We start from the raw sequence: 21,390 nt of genomic DNA on the forward strand, positions 1-21,390 counted from the left end.
CAGACACAGTCGTTTACACAATATCGAGGATGTATGTTTTATTTAAGAACAAACATCAACCATACAAAAGCATTAAAATGGCCCCAAGCCAGACAGCAGTAACCCAGGTGACATCAGCGGGTCTCGCATTTTAATTATTGTGCCCGACTCAATAAACAACTGAAATACACCTCCACTTCTTGCCCAAAGAATATTCTAATTTCTTTACCGTAACATTCACTGTTGTTCGTGCTCTTTAAAAATAAAGTTTAATACGGAACGAATAATGTGCAAACCAAAATCTAAGACCTGTTTCTGGTCAAACGTGCGCCTTGCACAAAAATCTAACATCTGTAAGCTGGGATAGTTACAGATACACAGAAATGACGCAGAATACACAGAAAAGTTTCGAGACCTAATGTAAAAAGTACTTTGTTAAATCGTATTTGTTCCATCAGCTCGATCTACCGGGGGGCTGGAGCCAATCCCAGCTAACGCAGTGCGAGAGGTTGGGGTCTCTACCCGGGTTGACATAACCTTTCACGCTGACATGCACATCTACAGAAGATTCAGAGTCGACAATGAACCTAACTGACAACCCAGAACCTTGTTGGTTTGAGGCCACAAGTGCTGATCACTGCAGCACCATGATGCACTGTACTGTCTGTAGTTACTGAACTGCACTGTCTGTACTGTATTGCAATATATTTACTGTACTACAGTTACTGTACTGCAATGTCTGTACTGTTCTGCACTGTACTGTAGTGACTGTACTACACTGTTCTGTACTGCACTACTCTGTAGTTACTATACTGCAGTGTAGTGTAGTTACTGTACTGTACTGTAGTTCATCTGCAGCCAGCAGCTCAACATTGAACACTTCAGGTGTCTGAGAAGGAAATCCAATCCAACGCTACCGTTGAAAAATGTAAATAAATCTAAAGGCAAGAAAGATGACTATAGGAATTATAATGCTCATGAGTATTGAAAACAATGAGTGTTTCATAATTATGACTTTTTAGACAATCCTAAGGCACATTTTTAGAGTTCAAATGTCAAGATTCAAACAGTATTAAAAAAAAAAAGAACTTATGATTAGGGACGTGCACGATTACCTGGCCAAAATTATTAAATAATGCTGCTTTCATACTTCAAAATCCGACTTATTAAACTTGCTTGCCAACTTTTCATCGACTGATCTAAATACCCAGCAGACTTGCCCATTGCTGCTTCAACAATGAATGTAAAAAACAATGTCACAGCTCAACTGATGCTTTTTGAGGCAAACGCCAAAATAATGTATCAGTTGGTTTCTACTGGAGACGAGTTATGAGCGAAGGGACTGGCTCTCCAGTCAGAGACTCCTCTCCTCTTCCTGTATTCCTGATAACATCAGAGAAAGGACACGCCAGACATGTAACCAATCTGCATTCATGTCCACGGGCTTCGAGTTTAAGGACCTTCAGTAAGCCTCGCAGTGAGAGGCTTGTGCAATACGAGGCTGAAGTCGAGTTGGGACTTGAAGCAGCGACGTTTGCCTCGTGTCTCGGAACTCACTATTATCATACATGTGGACTTTGTGTCCCCACTGAAGTAACCCGTTGTTGCAGGGCAGTGCCGTACCCAGAGGATTCATCCACACAAAACGCTGCACCTAGTAAATACCACAGAGCCGTTTGGCTTTTAGTATTTCCACACGTCCGGGAATTTGCTGTTTTTCACATTTGGACACAGGACGATGTCCCGACATGAACCTCTGGATGTGTCTTTGTCCTAGTGAGATGCTTTCTTACAGGAAATACACACTGTCATAAACACATTCAGTTTCTGGGTGGAGCATGCAGGAGAAGTAACACACACGCCCACTCGCTCGCTGTGAATTCTCCAGGCAACGACCGTTTCCATTCACACACTCGCTCCATGGCAGGGTGAAGTCCAGGTTGACCGGTGTGTCGACACAAAAAAGCTCCTCTGGGTGATGACTAGTAAAGTTCAGGGCTGCACTTGCATGTGGCCAAAGCAGCTTCGATGACATGATGCAAGAAAATCTGAGGGTAAATTCCGTATAACTTTACCCACAGAGCTAAAAAATAAAGAGTAATTTAAAGGGGCAGTAGGCGATTTTGGGACAACGTTTGTCTGTTGTTGACTTACCGACTGCGCTGGTCGGAGCTCGAAACCACCGCAGCCCCGGGTGCGTGAGGCCGACGCGCCGACCACGAGGCCAAAACCCTCGAATCATTGCGTCCGAAAAGTAAACCGAGCAAAGAGCAGACGTGTCTCGTTGTAATCCCGCCGCCTTGGCTTCACACTTCCCAACCTTGTGACTGACAAATCTGCGGGGATCCAGATTACAGATTAAAGGTAAAGAGGCTTTAGTTTCGAGAGAGAATCCAGCTGCGGCAGGTTTTAAAACGTCTGGCCGGACCCGTCTTCTCAAGCGGATACACATTGTGACACAGTGTGCATGAATATATCGGTGGAAGGTTCTCACTGCATGCTTCTGTCAACATGGATTCACATCATGAACAATATCGTTGTCGTTGTTGCTGTTTTTTCAAAGGAGAAACTCAAATAAATGAATTTGGTGCCATGGGGCGTCATTGCATGTAATTCATTTGATTAGTTGACTAGTTGGAGCAGAGAGACACAAAGTGGTAAAGTTGTTCGTTGTGAAGGTAGTTTCACGAGGATCAAGGTTTCAATGATTGTTTGGCAAAAGAAAGGATCACATTCTGAAAAAGTGAATACCAACATATAATATCACATTGAATCCCAGCAGCTCCAGCCTGTCTCTTGTTCTTCTGGCCCGGCCTCTGGACGGAATGTTAAAGTTGTGTCGTTCGACCACATCTCCGTCAACATTCAGTGTCAGCACCTATTCGCCGTGTCCGCTCCCGTCGTGTCCGCGCTGGTCCCACCCAAAGAAATGTGTCTTGGGTCTGGACTTGAGGGGGCCGTCCCCGGACCCCGCCACCACCTCCTCCGCGCTGTGAAAGGACGTGCTGTGGACAATCTGCGACGTCCTCAAGCGGAGCCGCTGCAATTTGGGCCTCATCCTGCTGAGAGAGGACATCCTCCTGAGGGGCTTCTCTCTGGCCGGGCCCTGCCCGTCGACAGAGTCGCCGTCGCCGGGGTGCAGCAGCCTGAGGGGCTTCAGGTTAGACTGGAGGACCCTGGAGAACCTCCAGGGGCCCCTGTCCCTTCGTTCTGCGTTCTCCGAGTGGGATTGCTCGTAAGCTCCGATGATGTCCCGTATGTCCACGCTCACGCCGTCCGTGAGGTACTGGCAGGGCTTCCTTCCGCTGTAGTCCCTGACCTCCACATCAGCGCTGTAGGCGCCCACCAGGAGCTTCACCACCTCCATGTGGTTGTGCATGGCGGCGATGTGCAGCGGGGTGTAGCCGGCGCTCGACCGCACATCGACGCTGATGGGAATGGTCTGCTCCTTGGCAAAGTTGAAGATCAGCGCGATGAGCTCGGGCTTGCCGAGCTTGGCGGCCCAATGCAGGCAGGTGAACCCAGTGATGAAATCCTTCCTCAGGACGAGGCCCGGCTCGGCGGTGAGGAGGCGCTGCAGGCTGCCCCACTCACCATCCGACGCGCACATCATCCACTCATGCTCCAGAGGGTCCAGGGTGACCGAGGTCCCGTCCTCCTCCAGGGTGGAGGAGACCAGGGAGGCCGAGTCGCCGTCGCCCCCGGAGGACAGGCAGATGGACCTGCGCAGCACCATGCTGCGCCTCACCTGGGGGGACGTGTCCATCATGACCCGGATGAAGTGTTTGCGGCTGCCTTTGGGGGTCCCGTTGCCCTCACTGCCGCTGTCGTACTGCTCCTCGTCGCCGTCGTGCCTGGACGACCCCGTGGAGTTCCTGCGCCCGCTCACAGCATCAATGTGCTCCGCAGGCGAAGCCTGTGAGTCAGTGGGACGGAGGCCAGCAGCAGCTGCATGGGCCTGCCCTGTACTACCGGTCGGTACAGGTACAGGTACAGGTACAGGTTCAGGCAGGGTGAACACAGATCCCTCCACAGGGAGAGGCGACGCTTCAGTCACTGATATGGCCGGCACGGCCGCTGCCGCCCCCGCCTGCCCCCTCCCGGAGCCCCTCTTCTCGCCCCAAAGGCTCCCCGTGTTGCCCATCTCACCTGCGCCGCCGCCCGCCTCTTCGGCTCCGCACACAGACTCGAGGGAGCGACGCGCCGTGGCACCGCCGCGAGGGGCGTGGCGCCGGGCCCCTCTCACCTGGCGGCTGTCACTTCCGCAACCCGAGCCCGGCGGCGCCTGCTGCGGGTGGCCCGCAGCCGGGTCGCGGAGTGCCCCCGCGCCGCCCCCCCGCCGAGCACCTCTGTCCCGGTTCAAAACCTGTCCCGGTCCAGCTTCTGTCCCGCCGCTGACGCCGGGGCTCGGCCGCTCCTCGACCGGCCGGCGGAACCTCCTCCTCAGGCAGACGAACTTGACTCCGCACTCGGCTCTGACGAACGCGACGTCGTCCGCGCAGCTCTTGAACGCGTCGCGGGCGGCCGCCCTCCGCCGCGGCTCGTCCGGGAACGCGGCCCCGAAGTGCCCCGTGAGCTCGGCGCTCCTCACTCTGCCGCCTCGCGCCGCCACAAAGCTCGCGACGGCCTCCTGAGAAAACTCCGCGGCCACGACAAGTCGCCCGCCCCCCCCCACCCCCGGTGCCGCCGCGTCCAGCCCGGCTCCTCCGGGCGCGGGGCTTCAGCAACAGGCTCCACGCGTCACCGCGGCGCGTCACCGGCGCGGACTGCGGATGGTCCCCGGTGGTGTGCGGTCAAGCGAGTCCCCGGTGTGCGGGAGGACTCGTCGGGCGTCTGCGTCTCGCAGGAACCGACACGTGGACACAACTTCTGCGATGACATTCACTTTTTTGAAAAGAAGACGGACGCATTTTTACTTTGCACCCTCTGTTGCAGCTCTCCGTCGCCATCAGTCATGGCTGATCAAGTCATCCCATTATATAATAATAATAATTATTATTATTATTATTATTGTTATTATTATTATTAATAATAATAATAATAATTAATAATAGTATTTATTATAATAAAGATAAAAATACAAAAACGAAGCTGGAGATCGTGAAATAAAAACATTTCTCATTTCTAAACGCATTCCCGTTATGAATTCATTGTAAATACGAGTGTTCCTTTTCATTGCACATCAATTTTATTTCATTCCGGCAGTTGTATTTCTTCTTATTATCGTATACTTTACCTCATGATGTCGCCTTCAATGAAAAAAGTCTGTCGGTCAAAACAAACAGCCGAAGGACAAAGTGGCAGACTTCTAATATGTGTAAAGATGGAAAATCTATAGAGATCAATGATTTTCTTTGACAAGTTAATTAACTTGTTTCTACATTTGAATTCATGCATATTGTAGAATTGATCATGAACGTGTCTCATTTCAAGATTTTTAGTGAGTGAAAAGATCTTGCTGCATTGACAGATGAGTTCACCAGTTTATTTCTTCAGTTCTAGCTTTTCTTTTTCTGAAGTGCAGCAAAAACTTCTTAGAAAATATCTTACAAATCAATTAAAGAATGGAAAAAAGGGGAGTTGGAATCTTAAAGTTTTTGTTATCTCCATGATGTTAAGGGGACAAATAGATAGTTAAAGATACTCTGTTCAATACATATACTGTACATTTAGATGCATTTATTCTGATCATCCATTTCCTTAAAAAAAAACATCCAATAGTTTGCAAAGTACCAGAGCAGTTAGATACTAATGTTAGTGATTCAAATTAAAATCAACTTCCTGGCATTGTGTAGTTCCCCCTCGGGACACGGACACGGGACCTTTGGGGGTCTCATGAACAGTGTGAGGAAACCAACACTTGTCAGACACACAGCAAAAGTCAAACCAGGTAACAATACAAATAATCAGGCGTGTTGCAATAAATGTGGATTTCATTAAAAAAGTTTAATGTTTTATCACAATTCACACATCATTCATGTCAGTCTGAGCAGCGTGTCACTGTGCAGTTTGTTTCAAAGACTTCAGAGCTGGGAGGATGTGATCCAGATGACTGACTCCTGAAACACACACAACACACAGTGCTGCATGATTAGTCTCAGCCACATCATGGTTGAAAACACATAACAAAAAGGTTGGCTTTTTCAGTGAAAAATGTATTTTCACTTTTTGACCACGTGTTGTGGACTGGATTCTTTAAAAGACATGGCCATTTATTAAGTGTGAAGGAGGTCTAACAGAGCATGAGGTTGCTAATGGCAGCATTCCATTCAGTTGATTATACACCCTCCTGTCCTCCCAGAGCAGCTCTGCAGAGACAACAGGTTTGTTTCTCTACTGGTCAGCTGCTCTGGACAGTAAAAAGCAGCTGTGTTGTTGTGGCGATCATTGACACGGGGTCGATTTGGCAAAATGGCATCACCAACCAAGGCTCGTAAATGACCCCTGCTTTTAGCCCACGAGCAAAACATACAGGCAAGAATCATCATGATGTGTTTGTTGTGTTCCTACCCAGAACCTGTAAAATATCCATCACAAGGGCGTGGAAAGCAGGGAAGAACTCCTCGTGCTGCTTCACTTTGACCAAGATACTGAAAAATAAAAGAAGAGGAGCGTAAAAAAGAAACACTGGAGTAATGGCGTAACTGCTCTATGATATATCATATGCGGGTTTCTGTATATGTAAACCTGTCGATGTCGGCGTCTCCCAGCAGACTGTGAAAGCCAGCAGTGTGTTGACTGGAGGATACCATTCTGGCCACGTGGTTCACCACCTCAGCATGAGAAACCCTGCTGTCTGAAAACACAAAATAAAAAAAGAATAACTGTAAACGACAACTGAACAGTTCGACTCCACAGTTTCAGAGGCAAGCTCTTCTTAAATAATGACTATGACCCTGCACAGGTTCTCACTGCAGATCAGTGGCGGAAGAGAAAAGGTAAGAAAAAGTAGTAATAGTACACAGTAAAGACTCAAGTAAAGTCCTGCATTATTGTAGTATAAGTATAAAAGTGTTAACATCAAAAGATACTTAAAAGTACCAAAGGAAAAAGTGCTACATTCCTTTACAGAGTACCATAAAGTTGTACAGTATTATTAATATTGATATAGTGAGAGAAGAATCACTTGAATGTTGCAGCTGGTAAAAAAAATGTTGTATGTACTGCTGGTAACTTCATCTCTAATACATCAAAATTTATATACAGTAATATTACCCTAAAATAAATGCAGTGGGGTTGTGGTACAAAGTTCCTGACAGACACACAGTACTTGAATGTGCACAGATCCTTTCCACCCGGGGTTGCAGTTACCTAGGTCCAGAATGTGTCGGACGTTTGTCATGGTGTTGGTCATCTCTCCCAGCCTGGCGTAGACCTCGTTCATTCGGGGGTAGACACCACTGAGGGATGTCACATCGAACAGCTTTTGGAAGTGAGACACCATGGATCCTAGAGTGTACCGAGTCGGACTCCTCAGCACCTGACACAACAAACGCTTAATAAATACGTTTGGCCTGTCCAGGACCTGAGATGATTTCCGATACATCACTTGAGGCTTACTGCATGAAAAAAAATTCTACCTTCTCATCAGTGGCGGTGCTTTCCAGCATTGTGTCCACCAGCAACATCATGTCCTCCACCTTCACAGCTTCTACACAGTCATGGCCGCCATCGGACAGCTGCCAGGGCGCCAGTCTGCAGGTTAGTTTGGTCAAACCCTGCTGCAGCTCCTGTACACACACACACACACACACACACACACACACACACACACACACACACACACACACACACACACACACACACACACACACACACACACACACACACACACACACACACACACACACACACACACACACACACACACAACCACACACACACACACAACCACACACACACAACCACACACACAACCACACACACAACCACAGCAGCCAGTTAAATCAGGGTTTCTGCACCTTCACCAAATTACAGTTAGGACTTCTCCAAACCTTTTGAATTCCACACTGAATGGAATTTCAAAATGATCCTAACAGCAACATAATGAAAACCAGAGCGGATTGTCAACACTACTGACGCTGAAATTTTTTGAATCCTTACCTTTTAAAATTGTAGGGGAATTCCAGACAACAAAAATGTCTTTAACTAAGAATAATGAGCTTTGTAAATGAAATATATGCCTTTTCAAAACCTTTGAAGCTGAAATCAAGCGTTTTGACTCTTCCAAGTCCTGCAGAAAGTGTGGGGGTATAAAGTCAAAGTGATCTCAGGGCAGGTTATTCAGGGTGAAAGTATGTGAGAAAAATACTCAAAGCCTTTTCATATCAGTATTTCCAATTCTCCAGCGGCGTGACAGGCGGTCGTCGTTTACCTTCAGCAGGTGGAGCTGCTGGGCCCAGACGTCCAGTGTGGGGAGCAGGTTGTGGAACTCAGACGAGGGCTTGTGTCTGCGCAGCTGCAGCGGAGCAGCCGGACTCATCACCGCAGCACTGATCTCAGTCAACAGCTGGGATTGAGGTTGAAATTTGATTTCAGAAGACAACAGCGACCGAGTGAGGGGGAAAAATAACACGAGCGACAACTTGCTTACTGTGTGGTAGTGGGCACATAAACTGGCTTCTCTGGCATCGTCACTGGTCTGCTCACTGGTCTCAGTTGCGTTGTTTTCGTTAGGCAGTCTGCAAAGATGGTTGGTCATGATTACATTGATACCTGGTATCACCTTGTGTCTCCAGTGTCCTCCTCTCATTTACACAGGTCCACAATACAAAATAGTAGACCAGAAGGAGACGTTCCTGTTCCTACCTTGTGTTATTGTGTTTGTTTGATCGTTCCAAAAGGCGAAGTTTGTGTTTGTAGAACTTCACCTCTTTGAGTGTGGGCCTACAAAGACAAACACGATCAGCATGAACACCATTATGACAGCATGATCAATTTTCTCTGACAGGATGAACATACACACCTTGTTTCCAGATCTTGCTTTAGGCGCTCAGCTTCCCTCGTCAGCTCCTCTATCCGAGTTCTGCTTTCCTCCTGCTGTTCTCGATACGCCTTAGAAGAGATGTAAAGCTATTGGCTACGTCACTGCTTCGGGGAAAAAACATTGCAGAAAACTCAGGAGTGTGGCAGGTTACCTTGAGAATGGTTTTGAAAGATGGAGTGACGTTGCTGGATGTGATTTCTTTCTGATCAGAGACGCCTTCAAATTCTCCTTTGACAGACCTGAGGTGAAAACTAACAGATTAGCACAAGCAGACACAACACAAACACACACACACACATATATATATATATATATATATATATATATATACATAAATCATTGACAGCTGTGTGTATATATATATATATATATACACATCTGTCGATGATCTTAAGATGTCGTTATCAGACCTTTATGATAAGGAATTGTAATTGAAGCTTAATATTTTGGTCCAACCATTTAATTTATCATAATTAACTATAAATAAAAAGTATAAAACACAAGTATAACCAAATGTATTGAACCTGAATCAAGATAATAAACATAATTTATTTTACGTACAATGTAAACTGTGTAAAAATCTGCATTGTTCATTCTGTACAATAAAATATTTCATATTGGTAAAGCTAAGCGCTGATGCCGATATTATCGGCCAACCGATATATCTGTTGGTTATTTGAACATAAAGAGGCGAGTGTTACCTGAGCTCCTCCAGCAGCTGAGTCATCTGCGTCTCATAGAAGCCGATCACATCCAACACCCTGCAGATAAAACAACATGTAGCTTCAGCATGTTAAATTTGTGATCTTGAACATGAAAGTTGCCTTAAACTGTAATTAAGTAAGTAATGTACCTGTAAGTAATGTTTTTAGCTTTTTTACCAGTAGCAACCGTTGCTATGTACTGTGTGCATTACACTGCAGGTCTGACAATTTCTTACTGCTGGTCTGCTGCAGACTCGTGTCTGCTGACTCTCTGGCAGATGTGCTGGAAGGTCTGACTCTGTCGCGCCAGCTGTTGCTCTTCTTCTTTGACGGTGAAATGAAGTTTCCTCTGAAGCTGGGCCATTTCCTCCCTCTGCTTCGACAGCTTCTGCTCCAGAGCCTCACACAGTTTCTACGTATCAAACATAAAAAAAATCTGAAAAAACACTTACTAATAAATTATTCAGTAACTCCCTGAGCAATACAATCTTTTTAAAGTTCGATCTGCCCGCCCAGCACGTAAACTTGTGGTCAAACTATGGTAACTATGGCCGACATATCTCAGCCCTTGTGTGGCTTGTCGTGAGAGACTCTTGACTTACTTGTGCTTCTTGTCTTTCCTGCTGAAGTTGCTGTGTGTGGCTGTGGTGCTGGACAGCTACGCCAAGGTAGCGGTCCTCTAGGTCCTGGACTCTGGTCTTCACCACGTCCAGCAGCCCCTCCAGCTCTGTGGTCCGCTGAGACTGCTGAGTCGCTCGACTCATGTGCTCCTGGACCTCCTCTCTGTCAACACGGAAAAGAAAAACTTTCTGTGATGTCCTGCTGTTGTCATAGCAGCAGATTAACACCTCTGGTTTTGGAATGACGTGTGTCCACTAACTTTCTGCAAGGTGTGGTGTATCTAAGGCGGACAAAGTCCAATGCAAACATGCTTCAAGTGCTCCATTGTAGATTGATGATTTTTTTTTTTAATTCAAGGAGTAAGGTACAATTTGAACAGGTGAGTTTTTATTGAAGGGTTTCTGTTTTCCCGATGTCAGTGAGAAGCTTGTTCAACCATTGAGATACCAGGACAGAAAAACATACGCGATGTAGTTGAGCGGTGGCTCCCTGCCCCTCACAGTGAGTGAGGAGGAGAGCAGAGTGGACGGGCTGTGAGGTATTAACTAACAACATGTATATTTAATATGCATTGGAGGGGTTCACGTTCAGTGGACTCTGAGGGGGTTGCTCAGGTTTGGTTGCTGACGGTTGAAACGTGGCTGTGATTGGCCAGTGAGCCCAGTCCTGCTGGACCACACAGGCAGTACACTCTCATGATAAGGACCGGTGAAGACCCTGCCCGGGTCTACTGCCATTTGTTCCAAGTATGCTCAACCAGTCCAACAATGGCCTTGTAATGATCATGTGACTGCAGTCCAGCCTCAGGTTTACACTTCATACCTGAAGGTGTATCTCTGGGATACCCACCTGATGCTGGTGAGGTTGGATAACAGGAGGACAGGTGGTCGCCTCAACACTGCACATACATTATTCAATAGATAGATGAATGCAAATAAGCCGCAGACATCTAGTATCTGCCTCTTCTCTTTGTACAAAGAGAAGGGGCCTAATATTTATTGTTCCTTTACTAGATCAAACTTATTTCTGCAAATCTTTGTTGCTGGTTTTGTTCTTAAAATGTGAAGTCCTCCAGGTTTGGAATAGGAAATAATACAATTAAACATCTACAGATATCAGGAAAAAAGATGGTGCTGTCTAATTAAAAAAGTGATTTTGTATAAAGCTTCTGTTGGGATGAAAATTGGTTGGTTGGTGGTTGGCTCACTTGAGTTGGTTGTTGGACTTGGCGAGCTCCTGGATGAGAGCCTGTCTCCTCTCCGAGTCTGTTAGCATCGTCCTCAGAGTCGCCCTGATCTCACCTGCTGACTTCTTGTCCAGCAGAACCAAGTCTAAAGACACACGGAGAGAAGTGCAATCACTGGTCATATCATCTTCTCAAGTCCGACAAAAAATTAAGACATAATCATGACAACTATAAATAATGATTATAAAACAATTAGCAAGGTTCTAATAATCAGCACGGTTAAATGACTACACACAATCCAAGAACATGAGTCACTGCCTTAAAAACACACATAAAATCAGCTCAACCCGGGTTTAAATTGTGGGACAGCGTTGATCTTTACCAGCGAGGTTCTTATTCTCCACAGGATCTGCAAAGGTCACCGGTTTGAATCCCCGATGCTGGAGGAGTTTATTCACCTCATCCCATTCCACCTGCTCCTGCTGCAGCAGCACACACACACACACACACACACACACACACACACACACACACACACACACAAAAAAGAGAGTGGGTGAGAAATGCAACACAAGCCCAAACAAACATTACAGTGAACCTGCGCACTACCTGGAACTGCCTGTACGTCCACAGATACACATATGTCATATTTCTCGATTGTAAACAGGCGTCCACGTCCATTCAGTGCATCTGACCACTGAAGGAAAGGAGCAGCTTTCACACCCTCTAGTCACACCCACCCATCACATCCCATCTCACACACACACACACACACACAGACACACACACACACACATCCCATCTCACACACACACACACACCCATCCCATCACACACACACATCACACACACACACACACCCCATCCATCACACACACACACACACACACACACGCACACATCCATCCCATCCCATCACACACACACACACACACACACACAGCTGCTCATACGGTCACTCACCTGTTCCATCGCCCGAGCTGCAGGAAACGAGACACTGTCCATGTCGTTAGTGGCTGTCAGTGGTCAGGGGATGAACACACTCGCTCCTGAACTCGGTTTGAAATAATAGATAATTTAAAGCAACTCGATCGTCTGTGATAGAACACGACGTGCGTTTATTAAAAATCGGACACAGTCTAAATCTTTCTGTTATCCCGCAGAGTTCGGCACACAGCACGTCGACAGAGAAGCTCGGGTATTTTAAATAAAAACACACAACTACTCGAAGTCCTCAACAGGAAGCTCGGTTAGCTTCTAGCTAACCAGGCAAGTGTTTACATTGCAACCGGCTACGTGTCGTGGGTTTTCTGCGGTTCAGAAACTCGCAGTCGGACAGAAACAATAGACGACGACACTGTAGCTGAATGTTACCTCTGGATCTTATTATTTGTCTTCCTTTTATGCAAAACTGCAGTCAATTAACTGCTCAGTTTACTAGTTACAGTGACTCCGACAGGCCCCGCCCCCCGCCATTTTTTTTTTCCTCCGACAACTTTATTGAACACCCAGATTCTGTACAAAGGTACATCACATTCTGTTTAAGTATGATAAGGTAGACCTTTTTGATTGAATGATGCACTTCCATCCATTTATAAAACATTTTGTTTGGTTTACTGAGGACATGAATGCAACCCAGAATTGCCTGAATGTGACTATTGGACTCTCTGCAATCTTCCCTCTGGCACCACCGTATGGCTAAAAGTCATACGTACACACTAATGCACACAGTATAAAATTAAGTATCTGAATCCTAAGTCATTTTGTCCTAATTTTGATCCCGCCGCGCCACATCGTGCAATATTGCTTGTCAAAACCTCACTCCTGTAATGTACAGTCAAGTTATATACATCTTCTTTTTTTTTCAAACAAACAAATCTCTGACCTTCCACCTTCATACTTAATGACAGTCCCAGCCTGAACCAGTGTCATGGCGCCACCTACTGGAACCTGGTGGTAACATGTTCTGAAGTTCTAAATCCTGTGACAAATGGGTTGTACGTATCCACATAGAAATGGGCCTCGAAAACCACAAACACTCTGATAACAATAAGATATTGCTAATGTAAAAACATGTGGGGGTTCTGATAACATATGACGGCAAGAGGCCTTAAGAAAAAACTAACTTCTCAGGACACAGTTGTGGGGATACAGTGACCATGTGATCTTTTCTGAGACAACACACTTTTGGTTGTGGCTCAGACCAGTAACACTGGAACGTTCCTTAACAGAAACTACCATTAGCTGATGTTAATGTTTAACCCTCAGCCATTTTTTCCTATTTTTGGTCCGCCGCGTCACCTTGTGTAATAATGCTTGTCAAACCTCAACCCTGTATTGTACAATCAAGTTATACACATTTTTTATTTCAGGACAACCTAGGCTATCAGAATATGTATGCTTCAGTGATATCATATGCATTTATAAATAGTATATGAACATAAATACAAAAGAAAAAACTAAACAGAAATTTAATCTCACAGCAATTCATTATAATGACACACCAAACAACAATGGTGAAGATGTTCCCCTACTAAAAGCTGTTCTCTGAAGCCTTGGCTATAAAGGAAAACAATTCAAAACATTTTCACAAATGCAAATCAAAAGTTATGTACATTTTTTCTACAAATAAGTCCTTTGATTTTCAACCCAAAAAGTCACTTGTGCCATTCTGCAAAGCAGTTCCTGTCTGCAGTTACACAGAGGATTGTCAGTAGTAGTCGTAGGAGTAAACAGGAGGAGTGAGAGGTCCTGTTTTCAGTGTAAAATCTTTGTTTTTTTGCACCAGTCGAAAACACAGCGTCTGATTGGTACAAGTCTGAAACAAAACCTCTGATTGGTCAAGTGTATCCAAGATGGACAGCTAGAAGTCCGCTAACAACAATAGTGGCCTTTTACGTCTTGAAAAACGGTATAAAATGATCATAAAAGTCATTCAATGTTGGATTTATCATCACGGACATGTTGTGCAAAGTCTCCGAAAAGACATTGAAGTTCCAGGCCGCACTACAAATCTTCTGAAAGGGCCACGGTCGCACGGAAGCCCTGCCTGGAATGGCGCAAGTGTTAGCTCCCAGTCAATACAAACCGTAAGTTACTGGCAAGAACTGATCAAATGTTATGAGGACTTTTATAACATGATGCATTTTCTGTCGCATATGACAGGTTCGGGCTCAGGCGGTCAAGGTTAAAATGAATGCCGTCATTTTTGTAGACACAGCAGTGTAACAGCCATTTGCCCTATTCATATTAATCAATCTTATCAGATACAATTTAGAACAGGAGCAGACAATGTATGCATTTGCATTTACAGTACAGGTGCATGTTTGACCATTTCCTCCTTGACCTTAGACTCAGCATGTTTGTCCACTGTTTGTAAAGTGTCTGCGCTAAAGCAGCGGTATCCATGTGTATTCTCCGTGACATTACAATATTGGACATCCGTGACAAAGTCAAATGATATTAGAATATTTACTGTGCCATGCCACAATCTGTTGGAGCTGATATGTGTGAGTCTGATGTGCGACAGTGATACTGAAATGAAAATGTCACATCAGCCGTCTCTGGAGACGTTTTGTCTAATCATTAGTGTTGCAGACCTTATAGACTTGACAGTTTCCTTTTTAAACCTCGATAAGGTCTGACAATTCATATTTTCATAAATGTTAAATCGGGGAACGAATGGAATTGAATAAATACTAAAAACATAGGCAATAAAAAAATTTCTGGACCTGACATGAAAGCAGTCTCCAGTACAACAGCATCAACATGATGGTCCGGATGCTGCCCTGGCAAATGGCCCATGGATGGAGACCTAAGACTGAGGTGTTGGTCACAGTGTACAGGCTTGCCTGTCCTACAGGGTTACTGCTGACATCTTTGGCCTGTCCTACAGGGTTACTGCTGACATCTTTGGCCACTAGCCACAGTTTGCAGGACCGTCCGTCCACAATGTTGTGGAAATGACGACCATCCTCCACAGAACTAATCATTTCCTCCACCTCTATTGCTCACCTTGCAAGCCAGGAGGCACTCCGTCATGCTGCTGGTGCCTCATCAGGATTTTGTCTGGGAAAGTGTAGCTGCCCAGCTTCCTGCTCCTGAGGGACGTTGCCTTTATGGTTGGGTGAACATGACTATATTTATACTGATATATGGATATATTATTAGTGATACAATGAATGTCTGGGGATATGTTGTATATGTTCATTTGTTGCAATGTTCTTTTTTTTTGTTCTGATTCATTATATTTAACTGCATGACTGTTAATAATTGTACATCACTGTACAATTATTAACCCCCCCCCCTCCTTAATAAAGGACATTGTTAGAGAAAAAGGGGGTGATTCGGGATTGTGTTTGATTTGAAAGAGTAGAAGCACACACTTACAGAAAAACACCACCACACACATCATCGACACAGCAGAATGGTTTGAGATACAAGGTTTTTAGAGGCAGACCACAGTATAAACACAACATTTAAATTTCAAGAAAACCAAAGAGCAACATAAATTTCCAAAGGTTTGAAAATTGTTGACATTATCTTTGGTGCATTTTCTTTTTTATTACGGTAAAAATGACAGATGTTGACACAAACCCCAACACTACTTCTGGAATTCAGGTTTTCTGTGATCACTGTATACAGACTACAGAATGGTGTAAAGTGTAATGGATACCATTATACTATTGAAATATACAGAGCCACAGACTTTTACGTCCAACTTAACGCAAACAAATGATCTCGTAGAGATCCAGATTTGTCGAGGAGTGTAGTGTGTAATGAATGTATTAGTTCTATTTGTAAATGTGTGTATGTGCATGAAAAGACTGGCGTTTGTACATTGTGGTTAACTGTATGTTTCTCTGTACAGGCTGTGAACATAAATTTCCTGTGTGACAATGGACACTGCAGGTATACTCCCTATAAGCACTATACATGCAAATTAATACATCACTATACTACATTTGTCCTTTGTAAAAAGTTGCATAAATTACTGATTATTTATCTTTTTGAAATACATTTTAGTCGTGCTGACTGTGAAAGAGTAGCTTGGAGTTATCAGAGGTAAGAATAATAGTTTTGACTTTTGGATTTGGTGCCTTTTTCTTCCCGGTAACATTTATTTTCATTCATCACAGTCCAGAAGGAAATTATTCCACCACGGAAACTGACTTAAATTGAGTCAGAAGGTAAAGTCAGCAGTTTTTTCCACCGGCACTAACTCGGGGGGAGAGAGCAAACTGGTCCTGCTCTACTGGTTTCTTCACCCAGGCACCCAGTCCGGCTTGGTAGAAGGCTCTGAACAGGGTCTGCTTGGCAGAGTGGTACTCCGCTGCTCCCTGCTTGGCCTCGTAGTAACTGCCGGGTCTCACGGTTCTGATCCGTAGAGTGGAGTGAAGCTACAGGACGGGGTTGGAGAGATGGTGCAGTTAGTCAATAACAAAAATCTTGACAATGTTGACTGTCTTCCACCAAAAAACAACCAGGTTTTTGGCCCATTTGCTCATATTGTGTAAAGTAATTGCGCCGATTTTCTGCCATGTCACCATAACCCTTACCGTTACCTTTACAAGCTCATTAACCAAGCGTTGGTCAATAATATAAAACCCCACAATGCTTTGAGGCAAAAAGTATTTGTGACGCACGTCCTGTCACTGGCAGATGCGTTCTTTAAGCTTTGGTAATTTTTACCTGATCATGATCAGGTACATTTTTGGTGTCTCATATTAGGTTTCTGTTTTAATATATGATAAATAAGGATACTTGAGGAGACACTTTAATCGATTTATGACAGATTCATGGGTTAATTACTAACCTCCACTCTCCAGCACAAAAGCTGCAGGGTCATGTAGCACAAAGGGTGAACCTGATTCCTCACAATCCAACATTATAATCCTCTAGTTGGTTTACATTCGCAGATATGACGGATACAATCATGAGATGGAAAATCCTGTCTTGCATTATTATAAAGCACTGCGTAGCGTTCAGTGTCTGATAGGATGTTCAGTCTCATGGATCTGTTTCTGAAACTGTACTTTCTGAATAATACTACCACTCCAGTACAGTCAGCAACACAACTGTAAAAGGACGAATGCGTAAGCAGTGTGTCACCTTGCTGTGAAGGCGTAGCCAACAGCTGTAGAGGCCATGTTTACAGAGTCTGGAGGGTCGACCCAAATCGTCTTTCCCTGTGGTGGCATTGATCACCTCCAGCGCCTGATCTCCCACCGTCCAGTTCACACTGAAGTTTGGTGCTTTTCCCGGCTGACGAGCCTCAGTGTTACTTATTCCTGAAGGGCATGGAAACATGATCAACATGAACATTTTCATAAAGCAGAATACTGATAAAACTACTGTACTAAATGAGTTCCAGCTGTACTTGTACCATTTAGCAAAATTCCATGAAATGCTTCTATTGACGAACAATAATGTTTCTGTTCTTATTTAGGAACTCAATCAACAAAAGAAACTTTCCTCACTTTAAAGTGCACTCCTCACACTTTCATAAGAGCCACAAGCAGGTAAGAACCCTGCTTTTTTGATACTTTTTGCACCTGAGGACCTGCAGGTGCCCTTGCTGGTATATTTGAAAATGTCCCATCAGAACACTCAGTGTGCGGAGCAGGTGACAGATAGTTTGTGAAAGTACAGTGTCCCTCCTACCGCTAAGCAGCGGCCTGTTTAAGCTGAAGGGCTGTGGCAGGTCCTCGATCTCGGCAATCCTCTGGTACATGGCTCTGGAGAGGTGGTCGGCGTGGTACAGGCTGCCCAGGATGATGCTGGAGAAGTAGATTGGCTCGGTGAAGTAGCTCATCAGAGAACCTTGGAAACCAACCACGTTCCACCTGAAAGATACAGGGTCAGAGATTCTTTCAAATTCATTCTCGTAAACCACAGAGACAAAGAGACAGAAGAGAGGATTAAACCTGGAGCAAATACACAAATCTGCAAAAATCTACTGTATTGTGTCAGCTAATTCCCCCGGGAAGACAAATCTGGTTCAGAGGAGACCCTGGAGCGGCCTCCTGGAGATTCATCAAGAAGCCTAATGAAAGCTCCAGTGGCTCAATGACGCCTCAGAAAAGCAAATGACAACAGAGATGGAACCGATGATGCTGCATATAAGATATTTTTGTTCATGACAACAATATTGGAGCATATACTCATCAATAATCAGCATCAAAAACTTTGTTCAGAATTGCCAAAATAGGATTTAGCGGTAGGAAATATGTTACTACCATCACTTGTAGTGTTGTCTACACCTGGCTGTCCTGTCATCTCGAGCCCTGAGAATATAATATAGTAATATTTTCCTAATTATTTATATTTTTACATTTATAGTATATATATATATATATATATACATACAAGTATATTTTGTCCAATAGGTAAAACTGCCGTGGTTTATCTATACAATTGTGTATATATTTATATTTGACCTGCTAACACAGTAAGATGGGGGCTGTTACGCAGCGACTCTATAACGTTCTTGGGGTATTTTAATAATATTTTCTGTCCGCATAGAACCAATTTGTCTTTATTATAATACATTCATCGATTCCAAATTTATGGCAAAAAACATAGCCATAGAAAGTTGAGAAATTACAAATTACGATACAATTATCACTGGAGTTTTTATATATATATATACATGTCTTGCCGTTTTGTTCGAGGCTCATCATGTGTTGGAAACATTGAAGTCAAATGTCCTTGTGCGATGTGTCGTCATGATGCTGCCCCCGTGAACTCAGAACTCTTAAAAGTCTTTGGTTTTGGACGTTATAATTAATCTATGCTTCGATCAACCTTCCCTGTGTCTCTGTCTCGGTTAAGTTTGTTTTATCTTGAGTTTGTTATTTCCTGTTTTATTTTGAAGCCACTTTCCTGGTGTCACTTCACTTCCTGTTTGTCACTTTACTGTTCTTCTGATTGTCTGCACCTGTTCCTAATGCGTTTCACCTGCATTCAATTATCCCTGTTACTTCCTGCTTTCTGATTAACCTTCTGTTTTTTGGCTCCCTGTTTTTTCCTAGTTGATTATTGTCGTTGGACTTCATCCTTTTTTTCCTCCGAAGACTGTAAGTCTCTTTTTCTTCTCCCTTCATTAAATCCCTTGTGTGTGAATGCGTCCTGTACTGTGAAGCACTTTGAGCGGCCGATAACACGAGAAAAGTGCTGCATGAATGCAGACCGTTCATTAACATTGCCTGATGAAGTGCGCTTGCGGTTTTCCACCTGTAACCGTATGTGTCAGTAAGAGATTGATCGAACACCGACCTGGCGATCTTGTCACTGCAGGACATGGTGAGCAGCCTCTCGCCCTGAAGGACCCCGTCCCACGTCTGAACCGTGTCACTGGAACGTACTGGAATGGTTCCCTCGCCGGACTCGATTTTAGTGCGGAGCTGGCCGCGGGCCCTTCTGTTCGGATGTCTGTCCCCCTGATCTGACACAGAGAATGGACACAGTAATACTGTACCGCCTACAAAGGGACTCATGTTTGGGGAGGAGCAGTAAACGATCAATGTGTTTGTGGGGAGATGAAAAGGTAGAATATGAATTTAATCAAATATATTATAGGGCTTTAAAAATTGATCATGAAAATTTACTTTATTTAAAGCTGTACTACTACTAGAACTAAGTTCTAATATTCATGGTATTCTCATTCAAACCATACTTTATGGCTTTTCAGGGGACTTCACCCGAGTTATTTTTTCCCATTTAAAGGCTTTTGTTTCCTCTTCGTCCACTCACCCTCCGCCGCAGCTTCATGAGGAGAAAAGATGCGGGCATCTCCACAGGGCGAGGTGCTGATGTACAGGTGGAACTGGACATCCTCCTTCAGTCTGAAGCCTCGTCTGGTGTCGCACCTGGTGAAGACGGACTTCTGGTGCTCCTCTTCGTTGTGACTGAAGACGCACACGGTGACGAATGACTGGTGAGTGAGCACGCAACACCAAGCGGAATGCAACCACAAGTTTCTCATCGGCTAGTTCAAACTGTGCCTCAGGATGACTGAAAACAGATCCACGGGTTATGACTTTATTCAGACCTTTTCAGTCCTAATCTATGGTTGGACACACACCTCTGCAATCTGTGGAGAAGTCCACAGGAGTCAGCTCTTTACACCAAGATGGGGAAATTCTAATCTGAGAAAAATCACAAACATTCCCTTTTTTGGATAAAAAAATTTAAAATAAAACCTTTTCATAACCATGTCTACATGAGACCTGGCAGGTGCATTGTAAGTGGACATGTACTGGATGCAGCTCTGCGTCACACTGTGACTCACCTGAGGAAATGCTCCAGCTGGCCGTACAGGTATCTGACGAGCGACCGTCGAGCTACAATCTCAGCATGGCAGTCGTTCAGGGCCAAGCCTCTGTCACTCATGTATTCACCATTAATACACTTGGTTCCCGTGGACACACAGATGACCTGAGCCTCTTTCACGTCAGAACCTGGACGACAACATTAAGACATAGGTCTGCTGAGGGACAAGTGTGTGTCTGGACTGTTGGCTGTTTAAGCCGCAGAAATAGCCATAAGCTCAGTGTAGTATAAATATAGAAAGATACAAGCCGAACTGCTTCATTAAAACCAGTGAGGTATAGTCTGCCAGGACATCACAGCATTAACAGAACAATGAAAGAGGCCCTCAACGTGATTATTGTGTTCATCCACGAGCAGGTGAAATCCATTTTTAAAGTAAGCATAAGCATGTTAGCTTCCCCATAGATTGTATACATGTAGTCACCAGGTCCAGAAAGTGCCTGAAGCCTGTATTGTTTGGAATCACCAGCAGAGGGCGACTCCACTGTTTGTTCCTATAGAAGTCTGTGAGAAAGTGACTCTTCTTCTAACTGGATTTATAACGCCAGTAAACATTTGCCCTAGGAGTTTATGGTTCAGTC

General features: G+C 44.6%; 3 protein-coding genes and 1 long non-coding RNA gene across 8 annotated transcripts in view; 1 reads left to right on the forward strand and 3 right to left on the reverse strand.

The window, feature by feature from the left end:
• Positions 1-23: 23 nt before the first annotated feature.
• On the reverse strand, positions 24-5,220 carry LOC118310375 (ankyrin repeat domain-containing protein SOWAHC-like). Its single transcript, XM_035633276.2, has 2 exons — positions 5,216-5,220; positions 24-4,697 (listed from the first exon to the last, which is right to left on the reverse strand). Exons 1-2 carry the CDS (start codon positions 5,218-5,220, stop codon positions 2,858-2,860), a joined length of 1,845 nt encoding a protein of 614 aa, XP_035489169.2. The 3' UTR covers positions 24-2,857.
• Positions 5,221-5,906: 686 nt separating this feature from the next.
• cep70 (centrosomal protein 70) lies at positions 5,907-12,970 on the reverse strand. Of its 3 annotated transcripts, none has more exons than XM_047331754.1 (17): positions 12,851-12,970; positions 12,440-12,525; positions 11,859-11,958; positions 11,498-11,621; positions 10,272-10,452; positions 9,906-10,081; positions 9,667-9,726; positions 9,117-9,204; positions 8,945-9,033; positions 8,788-8,865; positions 8,573-8,660; positions 8,354-8,488; positions 7,560-7,709; positions 7,291-7,459; positions 6,667-6,775; positions 6,490-6,569; positions 5,907-6,038 (listed from the first exon to the last, which is right to left on the reverse strand). In XM_047331754.1, the coding sequence occupies exons 2-17, from the start codon at positions 12,479-12,481 to the stop codon at positions 5,977-5,979; spliced, it is 1,731 nt and encodes a 576-aa protein (XP_047187710.1). In that variant the 5' UTR covers positions 12,482-12,525; positions 12,851-12,970; the 3' UTR covers positions 5,907-5,976. The 3 variants fall into 3 exon arrangements, with proteins under 3 accessions (XP_047187710.1, XP_047187711.1, XP_035494514.2); XM_047331755.1 differs by having other exon boundaries at positions 12,440-12,530; positions 12,851-12,958; XM_035638621.2 differs by having other exon boundaries at positions 12,440-12,965.
• A 1,437-nt stretch (positions 12,971-14,407) lies between these two features.
• The window catches only part of LOC118299013, a 41,161-nt gene continuing 34,178 nt past the window's right edge, over positions 14,408-21,390 (forward strand). For 2 of the 3 annotated variants that reach the window (XR_007030495.1, XR_007030498.1), the window contains exons 1-8: positions 14,408-14,565; positions 15,372-15,597; positions 16,347-16,387; positions 16,502-16,540; positions 17,925-17,997; positions 19,510-19,554; positions 19,775-20,024; positions 20,243-20,414. This is a non-coding gene — a long non-coding RNA (uncharacterized LOC118299013). Of the gene's footprint in view, positions 14,566-15,371; positions 15,598-16,346; positions 16,388-16,501; positions 16,541-17,924; positions 17,998-19,509; positions 19,555-19,774; positions 20,025-20,203; positions 20,415-21,390 lie in introns of all 3 variants that reach the window. The other variant, XR_007030496.1, reaches the window with a different exon arrangement.
• The window catches only part of LOC118298938 (double-stranded RNA-specific editase 1-like), a 28,349-nt gene continuing 22,865 nt past the window's right edge, over positions 15,907-21,390 (reverse strand). Inside the window, exons 5-10 of the mRNA XM_047331098.1 lie at positions 20,769-20,937; positions 20,231-20,385; positions 19,754-19,922; positions 18,140-18,321; positions 17,588-17,766; positions 15,907-16,875 (exon numbers count right to left, since the gene is read on the reverse strand). Of these exons, the coding sequence (XP_047187054.1) occupies positions 16,672-16,875; positions 17,588-17,766; positions 18,140-18,321; positions 19,754-19,922; positions 20,231-20,385; positions 20,769-20,937 (1,058 nt within the window). The 3' untranslated portion in view covers positions 15,907-16,671. The remainder of the gene's footprint in view (positions 16,876-17,587; positions 17,767-18,139; positions 18,322-19,753; positions 19,923-20,230; positions 20,386-20,768; positions 20,938-21,390) is intronic.

This window comes from Scophthalmus maximus, chromosome 1 (genome assembly GCF_022379125.1).
Source record: "Scophthalmus maximus strain ysfricsl-2021 chromosome 1, ASM2237912v1, whole genome shotgun sequence".
Lineage (NCBI taxonomy): Eukaryota > Metazoa > Chordata > Actinopteri > Pleuronectiformes > Scophthalmidae > Scophthalmus > Scophthalmus maximus.